Genomic DNA, 25686 nt, shown 5'->3' on the forward strand with positions numbered 1-25686 from the left:
AAAACAGGAAAAGATCTCATGAGAGCCCGGGTGGGGGCTGTAAACATGGCTACCATTAGTTACCAGATGTCTTTATCACAATGTAGAGGAGAAAACGAGCCTCTCTGAATAGAGTCAGAGCTACAACTAGCGAGCAAAGAGGTGGGAAGGGGAGGAAAAAAACTCTTCCTGATCCAACAGAGTTGCATGCCACGAGAAGGGCACTGTGTGGATCTACTGAAGCCTATAATCACAGCAGGACAGCAGCTCCTGTCCAGAAGACTCCAGCTGTAGTGTGCGTCTTGTGCTCTTTAGCAAAGGGACGGAGGGAAAAGTGTCGCAACATGACAGAGGTGAGTCCCTTTCTTTTGCATATTGACTTATGAATGAGTAATGTGACACCTTTTATTTCCTGATTGTAATTTTTCAGGAGAATAAGACCTGTGTGCAGGGAAACCATTTATGGATATGGATGAGGATATGAAGATTTTGCTGTAATGTGAATAAACTACATACCTAATGCATTTCTGTTTAACTTCACAGCCAATGGGGGGGAAAAACAAACTACTTTCTTCACTCCAGAAACCTTATATGTATAAGATATGTTTAGACGTTAATAAAGACAATAAGAAGTAAGAATTTGGTATTTTTTCAAGAACTTGTATTCACCAGCACAGAAGCAGGAAGTATGTTGACAGGATGTGTGTTTCCTCTGTTTCTCTTGCTCAAAACAAAAGGCTGTACACTCACAGCAACATATTTTTTTCCATGGATGTTTTTCATCCACAGCAAAAAAAAAAAAAATATATATATATATATATATATATATATATATATGGGCGGCACGGTGGTGTAGTGGTTAGCGCTGTCGCCTCACAGCAAGAAGGTCCGGGTTCGAGCCCCGTGGCCGGCGAGGGCCTTTCTGTGTGGAGTTTGCATGTTCTCCCCGTGTCCGCGTGGGTTTCCTCCGGGTGCTCCGGTTTCCCCCACAGTCCAAAGACATGCAGGTTAGGTTAACTGGTGACTCTAAATTGACCGTAGGTGTGAATGGTTGTCTGTGTCTATGTGTCAGCCCTGTGATGACCTGGCGACTTGTCTAGGGTGTACCCCCCCTTTCGCCCGTAGTCAGCTGGGATAGGCTCCAGCTTGCCTGCGACCCTGTAGAACAGGATAAAGCGGCTAGAGATAATGAGATGAGATGAGACTATATATATATATATATATATATATATATATATATGTGTGTGTGTGTGTGCGCGCAAAAGTTTGCACACTCACAATCACAACAAAGACATTTAGTGTGTTATGTTTCACGGATCTTCCTTCATCTTCCTTTAAGTAACTTAAAAGGTCAAATAATGTATCTTGAGGCAAAAATGATCTCATTTTTAAACTATGCAGCTCCTTATCATCTATTTTCCATCTCATGTGCTCATCTTTTACTCCTCCCATCTCCTTCATATCATCAAAAAAGCTCAGTTGTAATATAATACTAAACCCCCATATACACTATCTTCAACTCAGGTCTGGAGATGTGGCGAGTCATGGAAAAACAGCGGTGTACTGTTTTTATGTTGAGTTTTTAAATGATTTTATCTTTTGTGTTGGATTGTTGTCTTGTTGTATGGTTGCAGGTTGCATCTTCATATCATTTTAAACTTTGTAGATACATTGCTAAACAGACGTAACCTTTTCACTGAGAAATCATAGGGGGTACAAATTATTGCACTCACCTATACAGTCATATATCATACGAGCAAACTGTTAGCACGCTGTTAACTTCCAAGCTTTTCCATACTCGAAACTCTGTATACAATGTGAAACATACTGTGTATGAGTAGTTCATTTGAATGTAAAGGAAAGGACGTATTTATTGAAATTTGAATATGTGAATTGTGTGTTGTAGAAGAAAGACAGCCTGGCGTGTGCTGACTCAGAGCTGGCACAGTGCGAGGCCGAGGTGGGCACTTTGCTCCAAATCATATCTGAGCTTAATGTGAAGATGGGTGCCTTGAAATTATCACGGTACACACACACACACACACACACACACACACACACACATGTTTATGCGAAAAAATAGCTTTATATTTGTATTGGGCACACACCTAAAACTTATTAGGATTATTTTTTTTTACCTGTCAGGGATCGAAAGGGCTATGAGACACAGAACCAAGCCTGTAAGCCGGTTTCAGACCTGAGCTCCAGTCCACCAGCACCACAGAGCAGCCCAGTGGTTCACGCTGGAACAACATCTGCAGAGTCAGTCACCAAGCAACACTCAGGGGAATATGAAGGCATGTTTTATTTACACAACGTCACAGGATCAGTCATGATAAATGTGGTGCTACTTAAAACATTTTGTGTATTTCAAATGCTGCCATACTGTAGGTTTGGTCCCGATGACAAGTTTATGTTTTTTCTATTAAACAGTGCCAGTCAAACGTTTGTACAACTTCTAATTCAAAGGTTTTTCTTTATTATTTTTATTAATTAAAAGCCACTTCATGTCTTAAAGTAATGATGGATGTCGTTTCTCGTTACTTAGTTGAGCGGTTCTTGACATAATATGGATTACTACAGTTGTGGAATCGGGCTATTTACTGTATGTTTATTATTCACTATTTACTATTCGATCTCAAATGCATTAAAAAGGCAAGAAATTGCACTAATTAACTTTTGACAAGGCACTTGTTAATTGAAAAGCATTCCAGGTGACTATCTCATGAAGCTGGTTAAGATAATGCCAGTAGTGTGCAAAGTGTTATCAAGGGAAATGCTGGCTACTTTGACAAATCTAAAATATCAAACATATATATTTTATTTATTTTGTTTGCCACATAATTCCATATATGTTCCAGATGTTATTTCATAGTTTTGATGTCTTCAGTTTTGTTCAACAATGTAGAAAATAGTCAAAACACAGAAAACCTATGAATGAGTAGGGGTGTACAAACTTTTGACTGATTCAGTGAATAGAAATTTCTATTTTGTTGAATTCTCAGTCAGATAACAGGAGCCGGTAATTCTGACCGTACTGTACTTCCAGCTGTAATTCAAATCACAAGTTTACATCGATACACAACAAAATGTAAAAAAACAAAACAAAAAAACCCATATGTAAACAAATAGATGTCTGTCAGAGATGTTTATTTCGCATTTTTGGTTATCCTTTTTTAGTATAAATACAAAGGCAATTATAGAAAATCGCATGTGCTGATTGGTGGAGAAATTTGGACTATTTCTCGATAATTACCTCGAGTAACTCAGAAAAATAGCGTCCGATTGCTTTGTCACTGTAAGTGAGGAAGAATTACAAATGATAAAAGAACATCCATGTCAACCTTTGGTCAATCAAACCTGTATAACCAACCTCCAAAATCCGTATTTCCCTTATAAAATCCGTATAAGATGCAAATTAAAATAATTTACCTAAAATTTGAATGATAATTAACAATGATATATCCAAGTTACTTTTTATTCAATATTAATAACAATAAACCTTCAGAATGAATACAAAGCTCCAATGTTTGACAAAAACACAAAGTGTCACTCTAATGTTCTGAATTGTACTCCATGACAGCTTTTTTAGCGCTCTGCACCAATACCTCACTAGGCTGCATGTCACAGCAAGTGTCTGTGTTGATCTTGCCGGAGTGCCCATTCAGAATCTTTTCAGTCGCTAGTGAAAGTCGCTCAGGTGGAAATACGCATTTCAAACAAAATGTTACTTCCCGGTTGGCGGGATTCTCGCAATGTGGTGTGTGCATGATCAGAAGTGGAACGAAGTCTCGCTACCACAAGATAATGCGCGATTTCATAAGACTCTTTACTGGCTGTCTGTGCTTTCTGTGGTGTACAGTACGTTTGTAAATGTTATGTGCTCTTTTATCATCGTGGGAATTGATTATAGCTCTAAATAAATATTGAAGTTTTTTTAAAGAATCCGTACAACTTTATTTGTACGCCCGTATACTACGTTTATTGAATCAAATCCGTATAAAATACGGACATTCCGTATAGGTTGACATGTATGAAAGAAAATGCTGTTCCTAAAAGCACTAAAGATGCTATGAAGTTTGGTCTAAAACTATCCAAAGGTAAGGTGGAATTGTGATTTATTTTATCAATTTCAAAACAAAGTATTTTATGTGAGTCGGCATCGATAAGTGACACAAATCTGCGCCGCACCGTTATTACATTTGCATGCCACTTTTGAAGTTTGAAATATTTTTTTAATACGATTTTTAAATATTTTTTAAAATAATCACCTGTGTATTTATACTAAACCAATGATCCGATTCAGGCTCAGTGAATATCAGTGAATAATAACCTCGACTTCGTCTCACTTTTGTTCACCAATATTCACCTCACCTTCGGCGAATAATTGTTAAATCACAGTCAGACATAAAACTGTTCCTTTATTGATATGGTAAAGTCTTCAGGATGATGGACTTTGTGCTTCCTTGTTAACATGACAGGCTGCATTTTTTCTACCTCATTAACTTTAAGTGACAGAAAAAGCAGAGAGACTGGTGAGGTAATGACTGTTTATAGCTGCTATAACATCAGCAATAACAGGAGCCTGTTTCTTAGACGTTCTACAAAATTAAACACAACTATAAAGAGATAAAAAGTACATAATTCTTTAATAATTAATAAAAAAAGTGTTAGTGTTGATATTCTGTAGAGTTCTAACATATGAGACACATGCAAAAGCCGTAATCACACCTGTAGTTCTGTACATTGCTCTTGGCATACACACCACACGCAGACAGCTCCTGAATATGTTTTGTATTTATTTATTTTTGTCACCATTCTGAATTATCTTTAATCCCTCTATGTACTGTTGATCTCCATGGTTTCTGTGAGAAAAGTAGAAAAATGGATCCCTATTTTGCACTTTATCTACATAAGATATCTCATTATCTGTAGCCACTTTATCCTGTTCTACAGGGTCACAGGCAAGCTGGAGCCTATCCCAGCTGACTACGGGCGAAAGGCGGGGTACACCCTGGACAAGTCGCCAGGTCATCACAGGGCTGACACATAGACACAGACAACCATTCACACCTACACTCAATTTAGAGTCACCAGTTAACCTAACCTGCATGTCTTTGGACTGTGGGGGAAACCAGAGCACCCAGAGGAAACCCACGCAGAGAACATGCAAACTCCACACAGAAAGGCCCTAGTCGGCCACGGGGCTCGAACCCGGACCTTCTTGCTGTGAGGCGACAGTACTAACCACTACACCACCGTGCCACCCCTACATAAGATATATAAAAGATATATAATAAGACACTAAAAGTGAAATGTGAGTATGTCTAGCATATAACAATCCAAAACTAGGAAAAACAACAGAAAAATAGTTTGGAAAATACGTTTTGACACTAATGGGAAACAGCAGTTGAGGTTTGGAGGCAGATAAATTGTTAGAGAATGCTTAGAAAGGGAAATGCAAACTGATATCATTGTGAATTTTTACTTTAAACATTTCAACATCCATGATTTGCTCATTTTTCTAACTGTTTTTAATAACAAAGAAACATCTGCGAAACCCAACATACTAAAAAGTTTTAAAAATTAAACGAATCTCCTCCATTTTGTCCTAAGGGTATGCAAATGTTTTTTGTACTGAACTGTAGGTATATCACTATGTATGAGGTGACAATAAAAATAAACTTTATTTTATGGAATGTCCATATTCCATAATGTTCATAATGCACTTATCATGTTTGGCCACAGGGTGCAGTGAAGAGCTATGGACAAAGCTCCAGGAGGTTTTGTCCACTCTGGAGTCATCAGCCGGCAGAGGGAGAAAGCTGGTCACCCCCCAGATTCATGATGATGAAAAAACCCAGGCGGAGCATATTACTGCAGCGCATGATACTTGGGTTCAGACCACACAAGTACGGTTCTACCATTCCACGTTCTCAGGAGACACACCAAACCCCAATTTAAGAAATGGTTCTCCATAGTAATGCTACCACTGATGTTACTAATGACAAATGACATACCATTTGGATGATATTGCAGTAAACACTACATTTAACCTTTGTCTCAGGTATTAGAAGAAATGGAAAGGGAACTCGGAATCTCTTATCTATCTGCATTACCCACTACAGAGCGTCAAAAGTATCAAAAAGAGGATCTGTCATTGGGTAAAATCAACCGCGAATTGAGCAGCAGCCTGCAGAAACGTCAAGAAGAACAGATGAAAATGGAAGCAGCCATTTTGGAGATGGAGGAGGACAAGAAAAGACTTCGAGAGAAGGTTACATACAAATCAAACCTTACAAAGTAGTTTGGCAAAAAAATTAATTAACTGTCTCCCCCCCCCCCCAAATCATAGCTAAAATGTAGTAAAATAGCTAAAACTTGCTTTGTCTGCAATCATTGCTTGATTAGTTTTGCACTGGAGCTATACTGGCCTGGCAGCTCTAGACTTCAGACTCAAAATATGTCTTTTTGAACAATCTGACAAATGTCTAATGGCCTCTAAAATGCACTTTTTGGCAATAGTTGGATGAGCTGAAAAACAAATGGCTGATTACAGCTAGTTGTTCCCCTCCCAGAAGTCCATCCTTGTCCTTTATTAGGACGCCAAGCCCCCATTGGGCATCTCCTACGATCCCTGCGTCTCCTCTTTTCTCACGTAGAATGCCCATCTCACCTCCTGGCTCTCCGTCCAGGCCATCGAGATCCAGTTCTGGCAGCTCAGTTCTGGAAACCGAGAGGGAGCATCTCCAGAGGTGAGGCATGGATTTGGAATTTTCCAATGCAAACCATTCCTTTGTTTCATAGAGTTGCAGTAATATGTAGAATTTATCTGTAAAATAGAGCCCACTGCTGGGCAGCTGTGTTGTATACATACAGTGTCTTGCAAAAGTATTCATCCCCCTTGGTGTTTGTCCTGTTTTGTCGCATTACAAGCTGGAATTAAAATGGATTTTTGGAGGGTTAGCACCATTTGATTTACACAACATGCCTCCAGCTTTAAAGGTGAAAATTGTTGTTTTATTGTGACACTAACAATAATTAAGATAAAAAAACAGAACTCTGGAGTGTGCATAGGTATCCCCCCAAGTCAATACTTTGTAGAGCCACCTTTTGCTGTAATTACAGCTGCAAGTCTCTTGGGGTATGCCTCTATTAGCTTAGCACATCTAGCCACTGGGATTGTTGCCCATTCCTCAAGGCAAAACTGCTCCAACTCCTTCAAGTTACAGTGGTGCTTGAAAGTTTGTGAACCCTTTAGAATTGTCTATATTTCTGCATAAATATGACCTAAAACATCATCAGATTTTCACACAAGTCCTAAAAGTAGATAAAGAGAACCCAGTTAAACAAATGAAACAAACATATTATCCTTGGTCATTTATTTATTGAGGAAAATGATCCAATATTAGATATCTGTGAGTGGCAAAAGTATGTGAACCTTTGCTTTCAGTATCTGGTGTGACCCCCTTGTGCAGCAATAACTGCAACTAAACGTTTGCGGTAACTGTTGATCAGTCCTGCACACCGGCTTGGAGGAATTTGAGCCCATTCCTCCGTACAGAACAGCTTCAACTCTGGGATGTTGGTGGGTTTCTTCACACGAACTGCTCGCTTCAGGTCCTTCCACAACATTTTGATTGGATTAAGGTCAGGACTTTGACTTGGCCATTCCAAAACATTAACTTTATTCTTCTTTAACCATTCTTTGGTAGAACAACTTGTGTGCTTAGGGCCGTTGTCTTGCTGCATGACCCACCTTCTCTTGAGATTCAGTTCATGGACAGATGCCCTGACATTTTCCTTTAGAATTTACTGGGATGATTCAAAATTCATTGTTCCATCAATGATGGCAAGCCGTCCTGGCCCAGATGCAGCAAAACAGGCCCAAACCATGATACTACCACCACCATGTTTCACAGATGGGATAAGGTTCTTTTGCTAGAATGCAGTGTTTTCCTTTCTCCAAACATAATGCTTCTCATTTAAACCAAAAAGTTCTATTTTTGTCTCATCCAGCAACAAAACATTTTTCCAATAGCCTTCTGACTTGTCCACGTGATCTTTAGCAAACTGCAGATGACCAGCAATGTTCTTTTTGGAGAGCAGTGGCTTTCTCCTTGCAACCCTGCCATGCACACCATTGTTGTTCAGTGTTCTCCTGATGTTGGACTCATGAACATTAACATTAGCCAATGTGAGAGAGGCCTTCAGTTGCTTAGAAGTTACCCTGGGGTCCTTTTTGACCTTGCTGACTATTACACGCCTTGCTCTTGGAGTGATCTTTGTTGGTCGACCACTCCTGGGGAGGGTAACAATGGTCTTGATTTTCCTCCATTTGTATACAGTCTGTCTGACTGTGGATTGGTGGAGTCCAAACTCTTTAGAGATAGTTTTGTAACCTTTTCCAGCCTGATGAGCATCAACAACGCTTTTTCTGAGGCCCTCAGAAATCTCCTTTGTTCGTGGTATGATATATTTCCAAAAACATGTGTTGTGAAGATCAGACTTTGATAGATTCCTGTTCTTTAAATAAAACAGGGTGCCCACTTACACGTGATTGTCATCCCATTGATTGAAAACACCTGACTCTAATTTCACCTTCAAATTAACTGCTAATCCTAGAGGTTCACATACTTTTGCCACTCACAGATATGTAATATTGGATCATTTTCCTCAATAAATAAATGACCAAGTATAATATTTTTGTCTCATTTGTTTAACTGGGTTCTCTTTATCTACTTTTAGGACTTGTGTGAAAATCTGATGATGTTTTAGGTAATATTTATGCAGAAATATAGAAAACTCTAAAGGGTTCACAAACTTTCAAGCACCACTGTAGCTGGATTGTGTTGGTGTACAGCAATCTTCAAGTTATGCCACAGATTCTCAATTGGATTGAGGTTTGGGCTTCGACTAGGCCATTCCAAGATATTTACAGTGGTGCTTGAAAGTTTGTGAACCCTTTAGAATTTCCTATATTGCTGCATAAATATGACCTAAAACATCATCAGATTTTCACACAAGTCCTAAAAGTAGATAAAGAGAACCCAGTTAAACAAATGAGACAAAAATATTATACTTGGTCATTTATTTATTGAGGAAAATGATCCAATATTACATATCTGTGAGTGGCAAAAGTATGTGAACCTTTGCTTTCAGTATCTGGTGTGACCCCCTTGTGTAGCAATAACTGCAGCTAAACATTTCCGGTAACTGTTGATCAGTCCTGCACACCAGCTTGGAGGAATTTTAGCCCATTCCTCCGTACAAAACAGCTTCAACTCTGGGATGTTGGTGGGTTTCCTCACATGAACTGCTCGAAATGTTTCCCTCTAAACCACTCCAGTGTACAACCCCGATTCCAAAAAAGTTGGGACAAAGTACAAATTGTAAATAAAAACGGAATGCAATGATGTGGAAGTTTCAAAATTCCATATTTTATTCAGAATAGAACATAGATGATATATCAAATGTTTAAACTGAGAAAATGTATCATTTAAAGAGAAAAATTAGGTGATTTTAAATTTCATGACAACAACACATCTCAAAAAAGTTGGGACAAGGCCATGTTTACCACTGTGAGACATCCCCTTTTCTCTTTACAACAGTCTGTAAATGTCTGGGGACTGAGGAGAGAAGTTGCTCAAGTTTAGAGATAGGAACCCATTCTTGTCTAATGTAGGATTCTAGTTGCTCAACTGTCTTAGGTCTTTTTTGTCGTATCTTCCATTTTATGATGCGCCAAATGTTTTCTATGGGTGAAAGATCTGGACTGCAGGCTGGCCAGTTCAGTACCCGGACCCTTCTTCTACGCAGCCATGATGCTGTAATTGATGCAGTATGTGGTTTGGCATTGTCGTGTTGGAAAATGCAAGGTCTTCCCTGAAAGAGACGTCATCTGGATGGGAGCATATGTTGCTCTAGAACCTGGATATACCTTTTCGCATTGATGGTGTCTTTCCAGATGTGTAAGCTGCCCATGCCACACGCACTAATGCAACTCCATACCATCAGAGATGCATGCTTCTGAACTGAGCGCTGATAACAACTTGGGTCATCCTTCTCCTCTTTAGTCCGAATGACACGGCGTCCTTGATTTCCATAAAGAACTTCAAATTTTGATTTGTCTGACCACATAACAGTTTTCCACTTTGCCACAGTCCATTTTAAATGAGCCTTGGCCCAGAGAAGACGTCTGCGCTTCTGGATTATGTTTGGATATGGCTTCTTCTTTGAACTATAGAGTTTTAGCTGGCAATGGCAGATGGCACGGTGAATTGCGTTCACAGATAATGTTCTCTGGAAATATTCCTGAGCCCATTTTGTGATTTCCAATACAGAAGCATGCCTGTATGTGATGCAGTGCTGTCTAAGGGTCCAAAGATCATGGGCACCCAGTATGGTTTTCCAGCCTTGACCCTTACGCACAGAGATTCTTCCAGATTCTCTGAATCTTTTGATGATATTGTGCACTGTAGATGATGATATGTTCAAACTCTTTGCAATTTTACACTGTCAAAGTACTTTCTAAAATTGCTCCACTATTTGTCGGCGCAGAATTAGGGGGATTGGGAATCTCTTACCATCTTTACTTCTGAGAGCCGCTGCCACTCCAAGATGCTCTTTTTATACCCAGTCATGTTAATGACCTATTGCCAATTGACCTAATGAGTTGCAATTTGGTCCTCCAGCTGTTCCTTTTTTGTACCTTTAACTTTTCCAGCCTCTTATTGCCCCTGTCCCAACTTTTTTGAGATGTGTTGCTGTCATGAAATTTCAAATGAGCCAATATTTGGCATGAAATTTCAAAATGTCTCACTTTCGACATTTGATATGTTGTCTATGTTCTATTGTGAATACAATATCAGTTTTTGAGATTTGTAAATTATTGCATTCCGTTTTTATTTACAATTTGTACTTTGTCCCAACTTTTTTGGAATCTGGGTTGTAGCTTTAGCAGTATGTTTAGGGTCATTGTCCTGCTAGACTGTGAACCTTCATCCCAGTCTCAAACCTCTGGCCGACTCAAACAGGTTTTCCTCCAGAATTGCCCTGTATTTAGTGCCATCAATCTTTCCTTCAGTCCTGACCAGCTTTCCTGTCTCTGCAGATGAAAAATTTACCCACAGCACGATGCTGCCACCACTATGCTTCACTGTAGGAATGGTGTTCTCAGGGTGTTGGGTTTGCGCCACACATGGCACTTCCCATGATGACTAAAAAGATCATTTTTAGTCTCATTTGACCAGAGAATCTTCTTCCATGTGTTTGGGGAGTCTGCCACATGCTGTTGGGCAAACTCCAAACATGTTTTCTTAAGCAATGTCTTTTTTTCTGGCCACTCTTCCATAAAGCCCCACTCTGTGTTGTGTACAGCTTAATGTGGTCCAGGGGCGATTTCTCAGAGACAACAAGGGAAGCCGAGCTTCCCCTAAAATTCTCTCCCCAAACTGCGGCGTCTACGACGTTGAATTCTCATTAAAACAATAACTTGCATAACATAATATATGCCCAAGATTGTATTTATGTTCATAACTATCCTGTAACTTATTTGAGTGATGTCTGACGAACTTGCAGTTCGCTACGAGAATCACCTTTGCTGCCAGGCTGTAACCTTTCTTATTTCAATGGGCTCTATGGACTGGCAGCAGTGTTGCCAGATTGGGCGGTTTTAAGTGCATTTTGGCGGGTTTTGAACATATTTTGGGATGGAAAACGTCAGCAGTATCTGGCAACACTGACTGGCAGCCGGGTATCCATTGCAGTCTACAAGACAGCTCTGAACAGCCAATTTCGGCTAGTTGTTATTGGTTAAAATCAACAAAATCGTCACTTCCAGGGAAGCCGGGCTTCTCTGGGACTAAACAAGACAGTGGGAGGGACAAGAAGCCGGGCTGATGAAGGATTATTGGAGGTAGTGTTTGAAAGACATGAGGAGGGCGGTACTTCGGCGAGGAACACGGAAGTATGATCAGTCAGTCCCTAGCGGATGTCGAGAAAGTGTAGTCGTGTGCCAAAGTGCTGTCCGACTTTCTTTTCATATAAACGGTTCTTCTCATTGATGTCTCTGTACATTACTCTGTAAATAAATGTAAATATTACTCGTTGTGCTCTGTTAACTTTCAACCATTCTATCAGTTTGATCATTCGCGAATTCACTCGTTTATTTCATTTGTAGTTCAATCTGGTTGTAGGCTAGCTTGAGCCTTATTGGGATCTGCAGTGCTAGCTGCTAACAGAAATTGGTAAAGTCTCTGGAAAGCACAACCAGCTGGTATGACAGGGTCACAGACCATTTTCTGGAAAAGGAGCGGAGGGCAGAATTTGTGTATAAATAGTGTTCATGTTCATGAATCTGAAGTGTGTATATTGTTCAGTAATGTTAAGAGAATGGTGGGGTCTGTGTTATAGGTTATACCTGGGTATAATATTCAAGGTTCTGTGTGTTGCATAGCCTACCTGGTTATGAATTTCCAGACTGTGTTGCAGAAGATGTTCAAGGATGTGTTGCACAGCTGGGTGTTGTGTTAAAGACTCTGTGTTGCATATCAGGGTATGATGTTCAAGGCTCTTCATTGAATAGCCAGTGATTTTTGGATGTTTGATATTTTTGATTAAGGATATGAGGCACTAGCCTGGCAAGCCAGACTATAACATGAAATGTACAAGCAAAAATACTTTCTGCCACTAGGTAGGGTTGTCTAGTTCACTGTGCTAATGGGGCACACTTTTCTATGCTTTGATATCCGGCCTACAGGTTTTACGATGAATGCGTAAAATGGGCTTCCCCTGTTTTAAAAACCAGCAGCCGCCACTGAAGTGGTCCTATGGACAGATTCTCCCATCTCCGCTGTGGATCTTTGCAGCTCCTTCAGTGTTATCTTTGGTGTCTTTGTTGCATCTCTGATTCCTTGCCTGGTCTGTGAATTTTGGTGAGCAGCCTTCTCTTTTCAGGTTTGTGGTGGTGCTATATTCTTTCCATTTTGCTATAATGGATTTAACGGTGCTCCGTGGGATATTTTGGGATTTTTTTTTTATAACCCAACCCTGATCTATACTTCTCCACAACTTTGTCTCTGACCTGTTTGGAGGCTCCTTGGTTTTCATGTTGCTTGCTTAGTAGTGTTGCAGAGTCAGGGTCCTTCCAGAACAGGTTGATTTATACAGACATCATGTGACACTTTGATTGCACACAGGTGGATCTTAATCAACTAATTATGTGACTCATGAAGTGAATTGGTTGGACCAGCTCTGATTTAGGGGTTTCATACAAAAGGGGGTGAATACATATGCACACTCCAGATTTCTGTTTTTTTTTCATCTTAATTATTGTTTGCATCACAATTAAACAACAATTTGCACCTTTAAAGTGGTAGGCATGTTGTGTAAATCAAATTTTGCTAACCCTCCAAAAATCCATTTTAATTCCAGTTTGTAATGCAACAAAGCAGGACAAACACCAAGGGGGATGAATACTTTTGCAAGGCACTGTATCCAGCATCTTCTATACTCACATGTAGTTTGGTGTGTAGGTCCTTGGAGAGACTGAAAGCAAGAAATGAACGTCTGACAGCAGCTCTAGAGAGACGGAAGAGCGAGTCAGAGCAGGTCAGCATAGCTCTGAGCCGCCATGAGGCTGACTGCTCAGCTCTGCACATGGCCCTCACATACTGGTGAGCTCTTGTTGTCTACTCCAGTACTGTTTAGAAATGGTGTGCTAATGGGAGATCAAATTCTCACTAATTATTATCATTATTATTTTGGATAACTTTAGCAGTAACAAATGTTTATTAGTGTTTGTATGAGAGAGTAACTAACAGATTTTTGGCTGACAGTGAAGAATGTGAAGAGGCATACTCTGAACTTTTGTCCCTGTATGAAGCCAGGAAACGACAGAGTGCTGCGTTAGCAGGTACCTTACACACGCAACATTCATTATGTGTCATTTGTCATCACACACACACACACATGCACATGCATGCATGCACATCTCTCTCTCTCTCTCTCTCTCTCTCTCTCTCTCTCAAACAAGGAATGCAAAAGTATGTATATATTAAGATTGATGTCAAAATACTGCAAAAACAAGCACATCAAAATAAAAATGCACTACTTTTGTATTTAAATAATAAAAGAGTAGGTTTTGTAAGACTGACAAGAGATGTGAATGTTTGAATTAAATCTGTGAATGTCAACCTACTGTTATATTTTTATCTCCTGTACTGGGAAGAGATAAAAGACCATAGCAGTTTTTCTACTAGCAAGCAACCATCTCCCTCGGTGAATCAGTGGATGTGAAATCTTTTGAAAAGTTTTTAAACATCCAGTCAGGCATTTGGAAGTTGCTGTGCTGTTCATGACCTGTTCACAAACAGGAGGTGCTGCCTTTTAATAAAGTTTTGTTGGTAGCAGGGATTTTTTTGGGGGGCAGAGACGTCTGTACCATTCTACATGATGTCACACAAACACAAAAATGCAGAACGCAAAAACATTATTATTATTATTATTATTATTATTATTATGTAAGAAGTCCCAAAAACTAAGAATAAGGTCAATTAACCAAGTATGTATTTAATCAGGAATTTTTTGATTAAAGTTATTGAGTTAGCATTCCTAACGTTCTCTGGAACACTATTCTGTATGTTTTCGGGGAAATTTAAGAAATAAATTTTATTATTATTATTATTATTATTATTATTATTATTAATAATCAATTTATTTCTTAAATTTCCCCGAAAACATACAGAATAGTGTTCCAGAGAATGTTAGGAATGCTAACTCAATAACTTTAATCAAAAAATTCCTGATTAAATACATACTTGGTTAATTGACCTTATTCTTAGTTTTTAGGACTTCTTACATAATAATAATAATAATAATAATAATAATAATAATAATGAATGTGGGTGGCACGGTGGTGTAGTGGTTAGCACTGTCGCCTCACAGCAAGAAGGTCCGGGTTCGAGCCCCGTGGCCGGCGAGGGCCTTTCTGTGTGGAGTTTGCATGTTCTCCACGTGGGTTTCCTCCGGGTGCTCTGGTTTCCCCCACAGTCCAAAGACATGCAGGTTAGGTTAACTGGTGACTCTAAATTGACCGTAGGTGTGAATGTGAATGGTTGTCTGTGTCCATGTGTCAGCCCTGTGATGACCTGGCGACTTGTCCAGGGTGTACCCCACCTTTCGCCCATAGTCAGCTGGGACAGGCTCCAGCTTGCCTGCGACCCTGTAGAACAGGATAAAGCGGCTAGAGATAATGAGATGAGATAATGAATGTAAAAACATTTATTTATTTTTTTATTGTTTGTAACAGAAATACTGTCCATTCCAGTCAATGATGGACTCTGACACATTCTCTCTCTTTCTCATTGGCTGGCCCTTCCTCTCTTTCGCTCTCACTTTCTTTCTAATTCTTCTTCCTAATCTCTCTCCAATTTCTCATTCCAGAGGCATCTGTCCCAGAACAAACTGGCAATCTGAATCCTGCTAATGAGGAGTCATCCTGTGACACACCAGTGACCACCCAGAACAGGTTACAAAGAGCACCTCATTCTTAATTACTAATGTGAAAAAAGAAGAGTCAGGAAAATGCAGTACATTTCACCTCTAAAACTCAAACACTTTGCCTACACTTTAGTTGAAGCTAGATTGGAATATCCGTTTCTTTACTATGGGATATAATGTAATGACTGTGGTGTTTGCATAGTATACACCAAAAACAATTTTTTTTATTCTTAGTTTGTCTCCAGAGGAGTTTGAAGATAAGATTAGAGCCATTCAGCAGAGGATTGCCCGTCTGAAGCAGGACAGGGCAGCAGTGTGTATTCCACAGGAGACCAGGACAGGAGAAGGGAAGCTCAGCCCTGATACAGGCACGCTGGCTGGAGCGAGGAGGCTAAGCTTTCTGGCCTTGAACAACCCCAAAGAAGAGAAAACAGCACTGCTGTATGAATTAGTCAGTGTCAGGGTGAGCTATCATCATAAAATGTACTATACATGAAATCTGGCTCAGATCCCAAGAGAAGATCCTAATGATAACTGGAATTTATATTTTGTGTGACATTCATTACGTGGATGCAATGCCCCTATTCTCACACTTTCCCTTAAGTTAATTGCATTTTATTTAGACAAACCCATCCGAATCCCAATCCAAAACCCATCCTGCCTTTTAGTTGAATTTTTGTTTAGTTGTTCATGCATATAATGTACAACCAATTTAATAGGAGCATCTGTACACCTGCCCATACATTTTTTTTTTTTTTATCCAATCAGTCAGTCCTGTTGCAGGAATTCAATGTATAAAGTCATGCAGCTACAGGTCAAGCACTTCATTCATTCATTCATTCATTCATTATCTCTAGCCGCTTCATCCCTCTACAGGGTCGCAGGCAAGCTGGAGCCCATCCCAGCTGACTACGGGCGAAAGGCGGGGTGCACCCTGGACAAGTCGCCAGGTCATCACAGGGCTGACACATAGACAGACAACCATTCACACTCACATTCACACCTACGGTCAATTTAGAGTCACCAGTTAACCTAACCTGCATGTCTTTGGACTGTGGGGGAAACCGGAACACCCAGAGGAAACCCACGCGGACACGGGGAGAACATGCAAACTCCACACAGAAAGGCCCTCACCGGCCCCGGGGCTCGAACCCAGGACCTTCTTGCTGTGAGGCGACAGCGCTAACCACTACACCACCGTGCCGCCCGTCAAGCACTTCAGTTAATGTTAATGTAAAATATTATCTTGTCTTTTAATTAGGTTGCTCATGCTAGCTGGCAAGTGTGTGTATAACTGTATACTCAAGCAGACAGACCAAGCTAGCTGGTTAATTTTAGCTAGCTAATTCGCTAAAAATCTTGTTGACAGGAAAGGGTTTCTCTGTTGTGGCCTCTCAGCTCAAGCTCAAGCAGAATTTGCTTTTTGTAGCTCTGATGCTGTTGATATTGAGCTAGAGGAGTAAGATTAGCTAGCTAGCTAGTTAAAAGGCAGTATGGAGAACGAAACATGCACGCCTGGTCACTTTCAGCATGGGTATTTGCATTACCTGATATGTGTACTCTGTGTGTTTTGTCATGTGATCTAATTTGTGTTCTCCTGGCCTTTTAGCTTGTTAACGTTGGCTGATTAGTCACCACTAGAGCTCTATATTGTTCTGTAAACTTCTGTGATGGCTATATTTGTGATGTATGACACATACATCGGGCGGCACGGTGGTGTAGTGGTTAGCACTGTCGCCTCACAGCAAGAAGGTCCTGGGTTTGAGCCCAGCAGCCGGTGAGGGCCTTTCTGTGTGGAGTTTGCATGTCTGCGTGGGCTACCTGATATGTGTACTCTGTGTGTTTTGTCATGTGATCTAATTTGTGTTCTCCTGGCCTTTTGGCTTGTTTGCACCCCGTGTCTGCGTGGGTTTCCTCCAGGTGCTTCGGTTTCCCCCACAGTCCAAAGACATGCAGGTTAGGCTAGTTGGTGGCTCTAAATTGACCATAGGTGTGAATGGTTGTTTGTCTCTATGTGTCAGCCCTGTGATGACCTGGTGACTTGTCCAGGGTGTACCCTGCCTCTCGCCCATAGTCAGCTGGGATAGGCTCCAGCTTGCCTGTGACCCTGTAGAACAAGATAAGCTGCTCCAGAAACCTCCTCCAAATCAGAGATGACTGGCTAAGAATTGCTCCTCCAGGACTGGTCCGAATTTCCCAAAAGGATTGCAGCACAAAGATCATCGTTAAATGGTCGAGCAAGCAGCACAATGAACGTTCTCTCTCCTAGTTAAGCTGCTCTTCGAGTTAAGAGGCTTTTGGGAAACCCACCCCTGTTTATTCTTTAATTTTCAACAACAATAATAAATACGGGCGGCACGGTGGTGTAGTGGTTAGCGCTGTCGCCTCACAGCAAGAAGGTCCTGGGTTCGAGCCCCGGGGCCGGCGAGGGCCTTTCTGTGCGGAGTTTGCATGTTCTCCCCGTGTCCACGTGGGTTTCCTCCGGGTGCTCCGGTTTCCCCCACAGTCCAAAGACATGCAGGTTAGGTTAACTGGTGACTCTAAATTGACCGTAGGTGTGAATGTGAGTGTGAATGGTTGTCTGTGTCTATGTGTCAGCCCTGTGATGACCTGGCGACTTGTCCAGGGTGTACCCCGCCTTTCGCCCGTAGTCAGCTGGGATAGGCTCCAGCTTGCCTGCGACCCTGTAGAAAGATAAAGTGGCTAGAAATAATGAGATGAGATGAATAATAAATACCTGAACTTAACACCCATATATTATATTTTGTGTTATGTTCTTTTTATAGTGTTGTTTTTCTGGGCAATTTGGTAGGAGGAGATGTCTGAGCTGCGGGGACTCATCAGGCTGAAGGAGAAGGAACGTCGTTCTCTGGTGGCCCAGAGGTGTCAGGGCTCAGCTGGGACTGCTATGGTACACAGCCTTCGAGTGGAACTGGAGGACAGGAGAGCAGAACAACAGGTGCTTTGTTTTCTTCCACGTGGGCTAATTAGCAATAGGACATGACCTGATGCTGTGCAAAACCGGTCTGACCCCCTGCTACCTACACACTTCTAACTCTGTCTGGTTGCAATATTAGCAGTATCAATTCACACACCCATAGCTGTAGCCAGCTATGAGGCCACCGAGGTCCGGACCTCAGTCATTTTTAAGAGCTGAAAATACATTTGTACGCTAAATATTCAACTGGATAAAAAAATAAAGAATAACATTAAAATGTCTTCGTAAAAAGTGCTTTGTTAATTATTGCTGTGTTCACACTTATACCGGTACGAAAGTGGTATAAATGTATCGATACAAAGTATACCGGTACAGTTTAGTGCATCTGTCCACACTAGCGAGAAATGTTTGCGTTTTTCTTTCACGGTAGTTGAAGTGCGCGTGCGCGAAATGTTTCCGTGGTTACCGAGTAACTTCCTTCCGAGAATATATGGCATCCGTTATTTCGAGATCTCGAGAAAACAAAACAATTATTTCATGATCTCAGCTGGATCACTGTATCTCCGTCGGTAGAGACGAAGCCGGGCCAGTCTTCTGCGGAGGTGCCGCGGACTAATTTTGAAATTATCCCTTATTAAAAGACTTAATGCAATCTCTCCCTGTGTCAACCCCTGATCAAAATATTGCCTTATTAGGTGATCGATTATTCCAGATATTCTAATGACCAAAGTTGTGTCTATACAGAATGAGAAATAGCCCCAAAGTCAGCATATCACAAGTCTCTTGGTGTACCTGAATGAACCATTTCTCAGCTGTTTACTCGAGATCATGAAATAATTGTTTTGTTTTCTCGAGATCTCGAAATAACGGTTTTGTTTTCTCGAGATCGCGAATTAGTTGTGTTGTTTTCTCGAGATCCTGAATTAATTATGTCGTTATCTCGGGATAACAAGGTGAATAAAAAAAAAAGGGTGAAGGGCCTCTCTTGGCTTCCGTACGGATGAAACAACGTGTGTGTGCTTTTTGTTGTCAGTGTACAGTCTGTATTTCTGGTGGTCATTTATTCAGTCGAATCGTATAAAATGCGCAAGGCAGTTGAGAAAGAAACAAACGAATCTCCGTTCTTCACTATTTTATTCAGCGAAGACATCGATTGAGGTGTGTGACTTTGCGCATGCGCATTATATTTGTATCGATACAGAGTCGCTTCATCTGTCCACACTACAGCGAAGCGCTACAGTACCGATACTGTACCGGTACGAAACCCATACATTTGTGGGTTTCGTACCGATACAGTTATACCGATACAGTACCGGTATAGTTGCTAGTGTGGACAGGTGTTGCGGTACGAAAGTAGTATCGTATCCGTACAAAATCCCTAGTGTGGACAGGGTATATGTTAAACGTTGATTCTGTCTTCTGTGTCTTTTTCGTGTGGCTCTGAGACCAAGAACACAAAAACGAATGAGTGTGTGACTCTGGGGAGGAACGCAGTGCAGTAGACATGTTTTTTTCATGGTAACCATCAGCGCACTTTCATGAAGCTGTTAAATTTTAATTTTCGAAGCAGCGCAGTTTTGTCCTCATTGCTTGGGCCAGATCAAACCATTAAACAAGCTTAAATTATTCTTACTCTTGCCACATACATGATTTTTTTTTTTCAAAACTGATGATATTCAGCTCAAACACCATTAAAAATAATTTCAGGAATAGGTCTCTTGTGTGACATGTAATTCACCCCTCTCATTTAAATATGTCGAGTGTGCGCATCACGGACCTTGGTGATTTTAAAATGCTGGCTATGGCCCTGCACACACCCTGGTGTAAATGTCATGTTAATTTAATCAGACTGATGACATCATAGGTGTGAACCACACACCTATTGTTTAAATGCCAAGTTCTTTCCTACCCTACAGCAGAACGGAAGAAGCCCTTGTATGAGGGTTACAAGATTTGCAGCTGATATCAATCCAAGCAATCCAATCATGGACATCATTCAAAGCTAAGAATGCTGCAGTTCATCAGTGTTAGTTCCCAATCATTTTGGGCAGCTATACTCCTTGAGGGAGCTCTTTTTTTGATTATTACAATATGTGTACGGGCGACACGGTGGTGTAGTGGTTAGCACTGTCGCCTCACAGCAAGAAGGTCCTGGGTTCAAGCCCAGTGGCCAACAAGGGCCTTTCTGTGTGGAGTCCCCATGTCCGCGTGGGTTTCCTCCGGGTGCTCCAGTTTCCCTCACAGTCCAAAGACATGCAGGTTAGGCTAATTGGTGGCTCTAAATTGACCGTAGGTGTGAGTGTGAATGGTTGTCTGTGTCTATGTGTCAGTCCTGCGATGACCTGGCGACTTGTCCAGGATGTACCCCGCCTCTCGCCCATAGTCAGCTGGGATAGGCTCCAGCTTGCCTGCGACTCTGTAGGACAGGATAAGCAGCTACAGATAATGGATGGATGGACAATGTGTGCACAATGAGGACTGATGTGAGCAACTGAAGTGGTCTAAAAGTCTTGCATTTCCACAGCTAGCTGTAGCACAGATTTCCAAGATATTTTATTGAAACTGGATAATTGAAGATAGGGAAAAAGAACCAGGTGATGTATTTCCAATCTACAACTGTCCAGTTTCTGTGAACCCATGCCAACTGTAGCCTCAGATTCCTGTTGTTGGCTGTCAGGACTGGAACCTGATGTGGTCTTCTGCTGCTGAACTGCTTTTCTGCTCAACATGGCTATAAAGAATGGTTAATTGAGTTAACACAGCTTTATTGTCAGCTCAAACCAGTCTGGTTGTTCTCCTCTGACCTCTGTCATGGAAAAGGCATTTCCAACCACAGAACTGCTGCTCACTGGATGGCTGATTAGATAATTGCATGAATGACCAAGGGTACAGGTGGCTGGTAAGTATACAGTATAATGGAGTTGTATGGATTGTCATGTTGTACTGATTTGGATGACAATTTGATGTGTGATTTTTCCAGAATTCCAAAATTACCCATTTTATATTTCAGAATCCTTTTTTTTTTTTTGCGGAAAATTGTCTTAAAATACTTTCCCAAAATTTCTTTTCTAACTATGCCCATGAATAAGGTTTCAAAATTGCATTTGTGGCAGTCTGATGTAAAAAAATACTCAACGCAGAACTGGAAAGGTGATCTTGGGTCAGTTTGCGAAATTGAATTTAATCTTTCCATTGAAAATATTCATCTAAAATGAAAAACTCATTCTTTGCTTCATGATGAGATCAGGCTTGAAGAATGTGTTGCACATGCTTGGCCTTCTTCAACATAATACCATGTCTTGGAGATACTGGTCCTAGGCAACATTTTAGGGAGAAGTTTGTCTCTCATTCATCTCATCTCATTATCTCTAGCCACTTTATCCTGTTCTACAGGGTCGCAGGCAAGCTGGAGCCTATCCCAGCTGACTACGGGCGAAAGGCGGGGTACACCCTGGACAAGTCGCCAGGTCATCACAGGGCTGGCACATAGACACAGACAACCATTCACACTCACATTCACACCTACGGTCAATTTAGAGTCACCAGTTAACCTAACCTGCATGTCTTTGGACTGTGGGGGAAACCGGAGCACCCGGAGGAAACCCACGCGGACACGGGGAGAACATGCAAACTCCGCACAGAAAGGCCCTCGCCGGCCACGGGGCTCGAACCCGGACCTTCTTGCTGTGAGGCGACAGCGCTAACCACTACACCACCGTGCCGCCACGTTGTTATTCATATTTATTGAAAATTAATGTAAATTAAAACCAAGACTTTGCTTCTGTTTCTTTCAGAGGATAGAGGAGCATCGGACCAAGCTGGAAAGTGGAGCAGGAATTCCTGGGCCATGGTATCATGCCACCATGAGAGAACTTCAGGCAGTACGACAGAGGTGCAAAGTTTTTAAAATATCATGTGTAGCCAAGACAGTTAAACAACGCAATCAGTGATTCATCACTTCTTACTGAAATGCAACATGCACTAGTATAACGATTACTTTAATAATACCTTAATCATAAAGACTGATTAACTAAAGTTCATTTAGTTTCTTTTGTTTTCTTCTGCAGGGAGCAGGCACTGAAGAGGAGAGTGACATCATTGCGAGAGTTGCTGGACACAGCGATGCAGAACTGGACCACACACAGGAGAGAAAACAAGGAGGAAGTGGTCCGCCTCTTGCTCTGTCACAAGTACAGCACTATTATTTATTTCAGAAACCTTTTTTTTTTTCTCCCTTTGGGTGAACGCTAATGGTCTGAGTGGTGCTGAGGAATCAGGACCTACTTTTAGGTTTAAGCTTAGGATTAGAGGACAGAGCATCAGGGGTAATGCATAATACTACACAGGACAGGGTGTGATCTGATTAAAGTTTCAGATTTACAGAAGCTATATGTTTCACTATGATGTTAAACTACAGAAAGTCTGAGACATGAAAAGCTGTAGTAAGGTGCAGCAAATACATTTTCCGAGCATGAAATGAGAAAAATGAGGAACTAGACAGTATGTTACAGATGGTTTGCATACTGAAATGTAAGGTTATACTTGCTCTCAGATTATTATAATTATATTAATAATAGCTATAAGAAGATTAACCTGCAGGTTTGATGTAACCCGTAACTTTTAATCCATTACCCATTTGGTGATGAAAAACTAATAGTGAGAAAGCACTGTATTGAAACTCAAAGTGAATAAACGTTATGAGTCATGAATAGAGATGTGGAAAGCCTGGGCTGCACAATCACTGAAGGTTACTTTCAGTGTCTGAAATAATTCATTTTTGTTGTGTGGTGCTGGACTTTCATTGATGTTAAAATTACTTAAAAGTAATTTTACTCGAAACTCAGTTTAGAAGGTTTTTTTTTTGTTTTATGCTGCATTCAGGGAAACATCAACCTGTTAAAATCTGTGAAAGTGCAATTGTGAACTCAAAAATTGAACAAAATTAGTAAAATAAAATATAAAGCAGCCTTCCAAAAAGAAAAAGGACTTCAGAGTCCACACCATTGGCTGTGTGCGCTAACATTTTCTTTTAAGGCAAAAAAAATTTGTTGCTTTTGTAGTCTTTTATTACAGATGTAGAACTTTTTTTAATTGGACTTTTTTTTTTTGGTTTCTCATTTCTAGCTTACCAGTATAAGTACAGCCATCAACTGGCCTGTAAACCTGTACATTTACAAAAATCTGCTAAGCTATTTATCACTATGTAGTGTGGGAATCCTATATTTGTGTCAGTTTGATGAGAAAAAAAATGCATTTTGACATTACGTGAATAAAATAAGCTTTGTCCGAACGTAGACATTTAGACATCATGGTCCTTGACAAATGTCTAATGCTGACCCATAGCATTTTTGTTAAATACATTAATTTATTCCTTTTTTTAACATGGGACATTACTTTTATTTGCATATAAAAAATAAGACCTGATACAGTTTTAGATTTATATTCACCATAAATGCCCTTTAAAGGTCATAGGCAAGGGTCAGAGGTGAAACGTAGAATATCAACTTTGTTGTCTAGAAGAACGACCCAGGAAGCGAATTCAATCTTCCTAGTGTCTAATTTGCACCCTAAATAAAATGGTTAAAATATACTGTTTTGCCCAATTTCCGAAGGTTTGTTTACATCTCACTTATGCACACTTTCACCGCCAGGGGACCGTCGTCGTGACGTCATTCAAGGCAAACAGACTGGGAGCAGCTCTGTGTTTACTTACGAACCGAGCACACGTGTACGGACTTTGGTCGTGAGAGGTTGTGTAAAATGTCTGAAAGCGATAGCGATTTTGAAGTAGGAACTCTCCAAATTGAATATCGAGAGGTGAAACCATATATGTATGAACCTATGGCCGTTGAGAAGCAATCGGTGAATGTTGCTCACTGGTTTGACCCTGCAGCCTCGGAATCAGACAGCGACTCGGCCGACTCTGATCGCGGTGACCCCGGACCTCAACAAGACTCGCGCCCAAACGATTTATCCTGCTAATTATGATAAATTCCTACTTTCATCGTAATACTAAATAAGAGCCCTTTTGAAGAATAATTAAACCACCCTCCCTAGTGGATATAGGGAACGATTACTTGACAGTGCGCCGGTAGGCCACATTAGCCTGCCATCCGCGGCATTATACTATTTATAGCCTACTCTAAGCGAGGAAATATCCCTTTGTCTCATTTCCACAATGATTGTCCAGGATCCCTCAGTATTCTTGACTTGTCAATTACAAGCAAGAGTAAAAATGTTTACCTCCAATCTTCTCCTTTTTGCTTAAGCGTTGCTGCTCCGTTTCTTCTTTGACTGCTTGATTTTGTTTCACGTGGACAATCCACTCTCTCCGCCTCTTCTCTTCCGGAAAAAGCCAACCCTCTGGCTTTACGCACACAATCCACTCTCTCTGCCTCGTCTCCTCTTCCGGAAAAAACAACCCTCTGGCTTCACGCACACAATCTACTCTCTCTGCCTCGTCTCCTCTTCCGGAAAACGCCAACCCTCTTGCTCCACCTCTTCTCCTTTTTCAGAAAAAGCCAATCCACTCTCTCTGCCTCTTCTCCTCTCTTGGAAAAAGGTAAAAACTTCTTCCTGAACCGGTCCCGTTGTTACAGTTCACTGCACAACAATAAGGCATGTTTTTTCTTTGGAAATTCCTGAACGCATGTCTGCACTCAAGCCGAACGGCAATGTAAGTAAACGGAGGTGGACCCAACTCAAGCAGTGTGTTTGGCTTAAATGACGTCACGCGGCGAGTGGTCACGAAAATAGCCGAACAGAAATTCGCCGCGATCTGCGCTAACATATTTTAATTATTACTTATTAACAATACTTCTTGGGACCAGAAGAAAATTACAGAGGGTTTTTTAACATATAAAGTTTCAAATGTGCATAAAATTAAAACCATTGCCTATGAGCTTTAAAGCAACAAAATTCAAACTATATTTGGGATCAAAGGAAACATGATGATTTTCCGTCAAACTTTTGCTTTAACGTTTGTACCAATGGACAGGCTGATTGGGAATGGTTTAATTAATCTGAGGTTTTCCTTTTCACAGTAAAGCCATGAGTGCATATAGGAGCGCTCGCAAAAAGCACCACGAGCAGCTGTGGAGGATCGAGCGACAAATGACAGCCATGCAGGAACATCATGAGTCTCGACTGGCTGAACTCAAAACCACGTTGGAGGCGCTAGAGTGGAAGAAGGAGGAGACAGTGCTCTAAAACCCTAATGAACAATGTAATGAACTAGAATATAACAGCAATAAACTATTTTATCAACA

At 40.9% G+C, this 25686-nt stretch overlaps 1 protein-coding gene across 2 annotated transcripts; it reads left to right on the plus strand.

Moving 5' to 3' along the window:
* Positions 1-25686, plus strand: ushbp1 (Usher syndrome 1C binding protein 1). 2 transcript variants are annotated; one of them, XM_060941626.1, is made up of 14 exons: positions 10-332; positions 1886-2004; positions 2125-2276; positions 5728-5891; positions 6047-6256; positions 6505-6734; positions 13515-13655; positions 13818-13894; positions 15424-15508; positions 15715-15943; positions 18293-18439; positions 22213-22310; positions 22486-22608; positions 25462-25686. In XM_060941626.1, exons 1-14 carry the CDS (start codon positions 324-326, stop codon positions 25625-25627), a joined length of 1950 nt encoding a protein of 649 aa, XP_060797609.1. In that variant the 5' UTR covers positions 10-323; the 3' UTR covers positions 25628-25686. The 2 variants fall into 2 exon arrangements, with proteins under 2 accessions (XP_060797610.1, XP_060797609.1); XM_060941627.1 differs by lacking the exons at positions 22486-22608; positions 25462-25686 and adding an exon at positions 20335-20444 and having other exon boundaries at positions 1-332; positions 22213-22289.

Source organism: Neoarius graeffei, chromosome 15 (assembly GCF_027579695.1).
Source record: "Neoarius graeffei isolate fNeoGra1 chromosome 15, fNeoGra1.pri, whole genome shotgun sequence".
Taxonomy (NCBI): domain Eukaryota; kingdom Metazoa; phylum Chordata; class Actinopteri; order Siluriformes; family Ariidae; genus Neoarius; species Neoarius graeffei.

Coding starts and splice junctions, on each gene's coding strand:
- ushbp1 (XM_060941626.1), top strand. Junction 5,892..6,046: donor CTTGGGTTCAGACCACACAA/GTACGGTTCTAC, acceptor CCTTTGTCTCAG/GTATTAGAAGAAATGGAAAG. Junction 13,656..13,817: donor CACATGGCCCTCACATACTG/GTGAGCTCTTGT, acceptor TTTGGCTGACAG/TGAAGAATGTGAAGAGGCAT.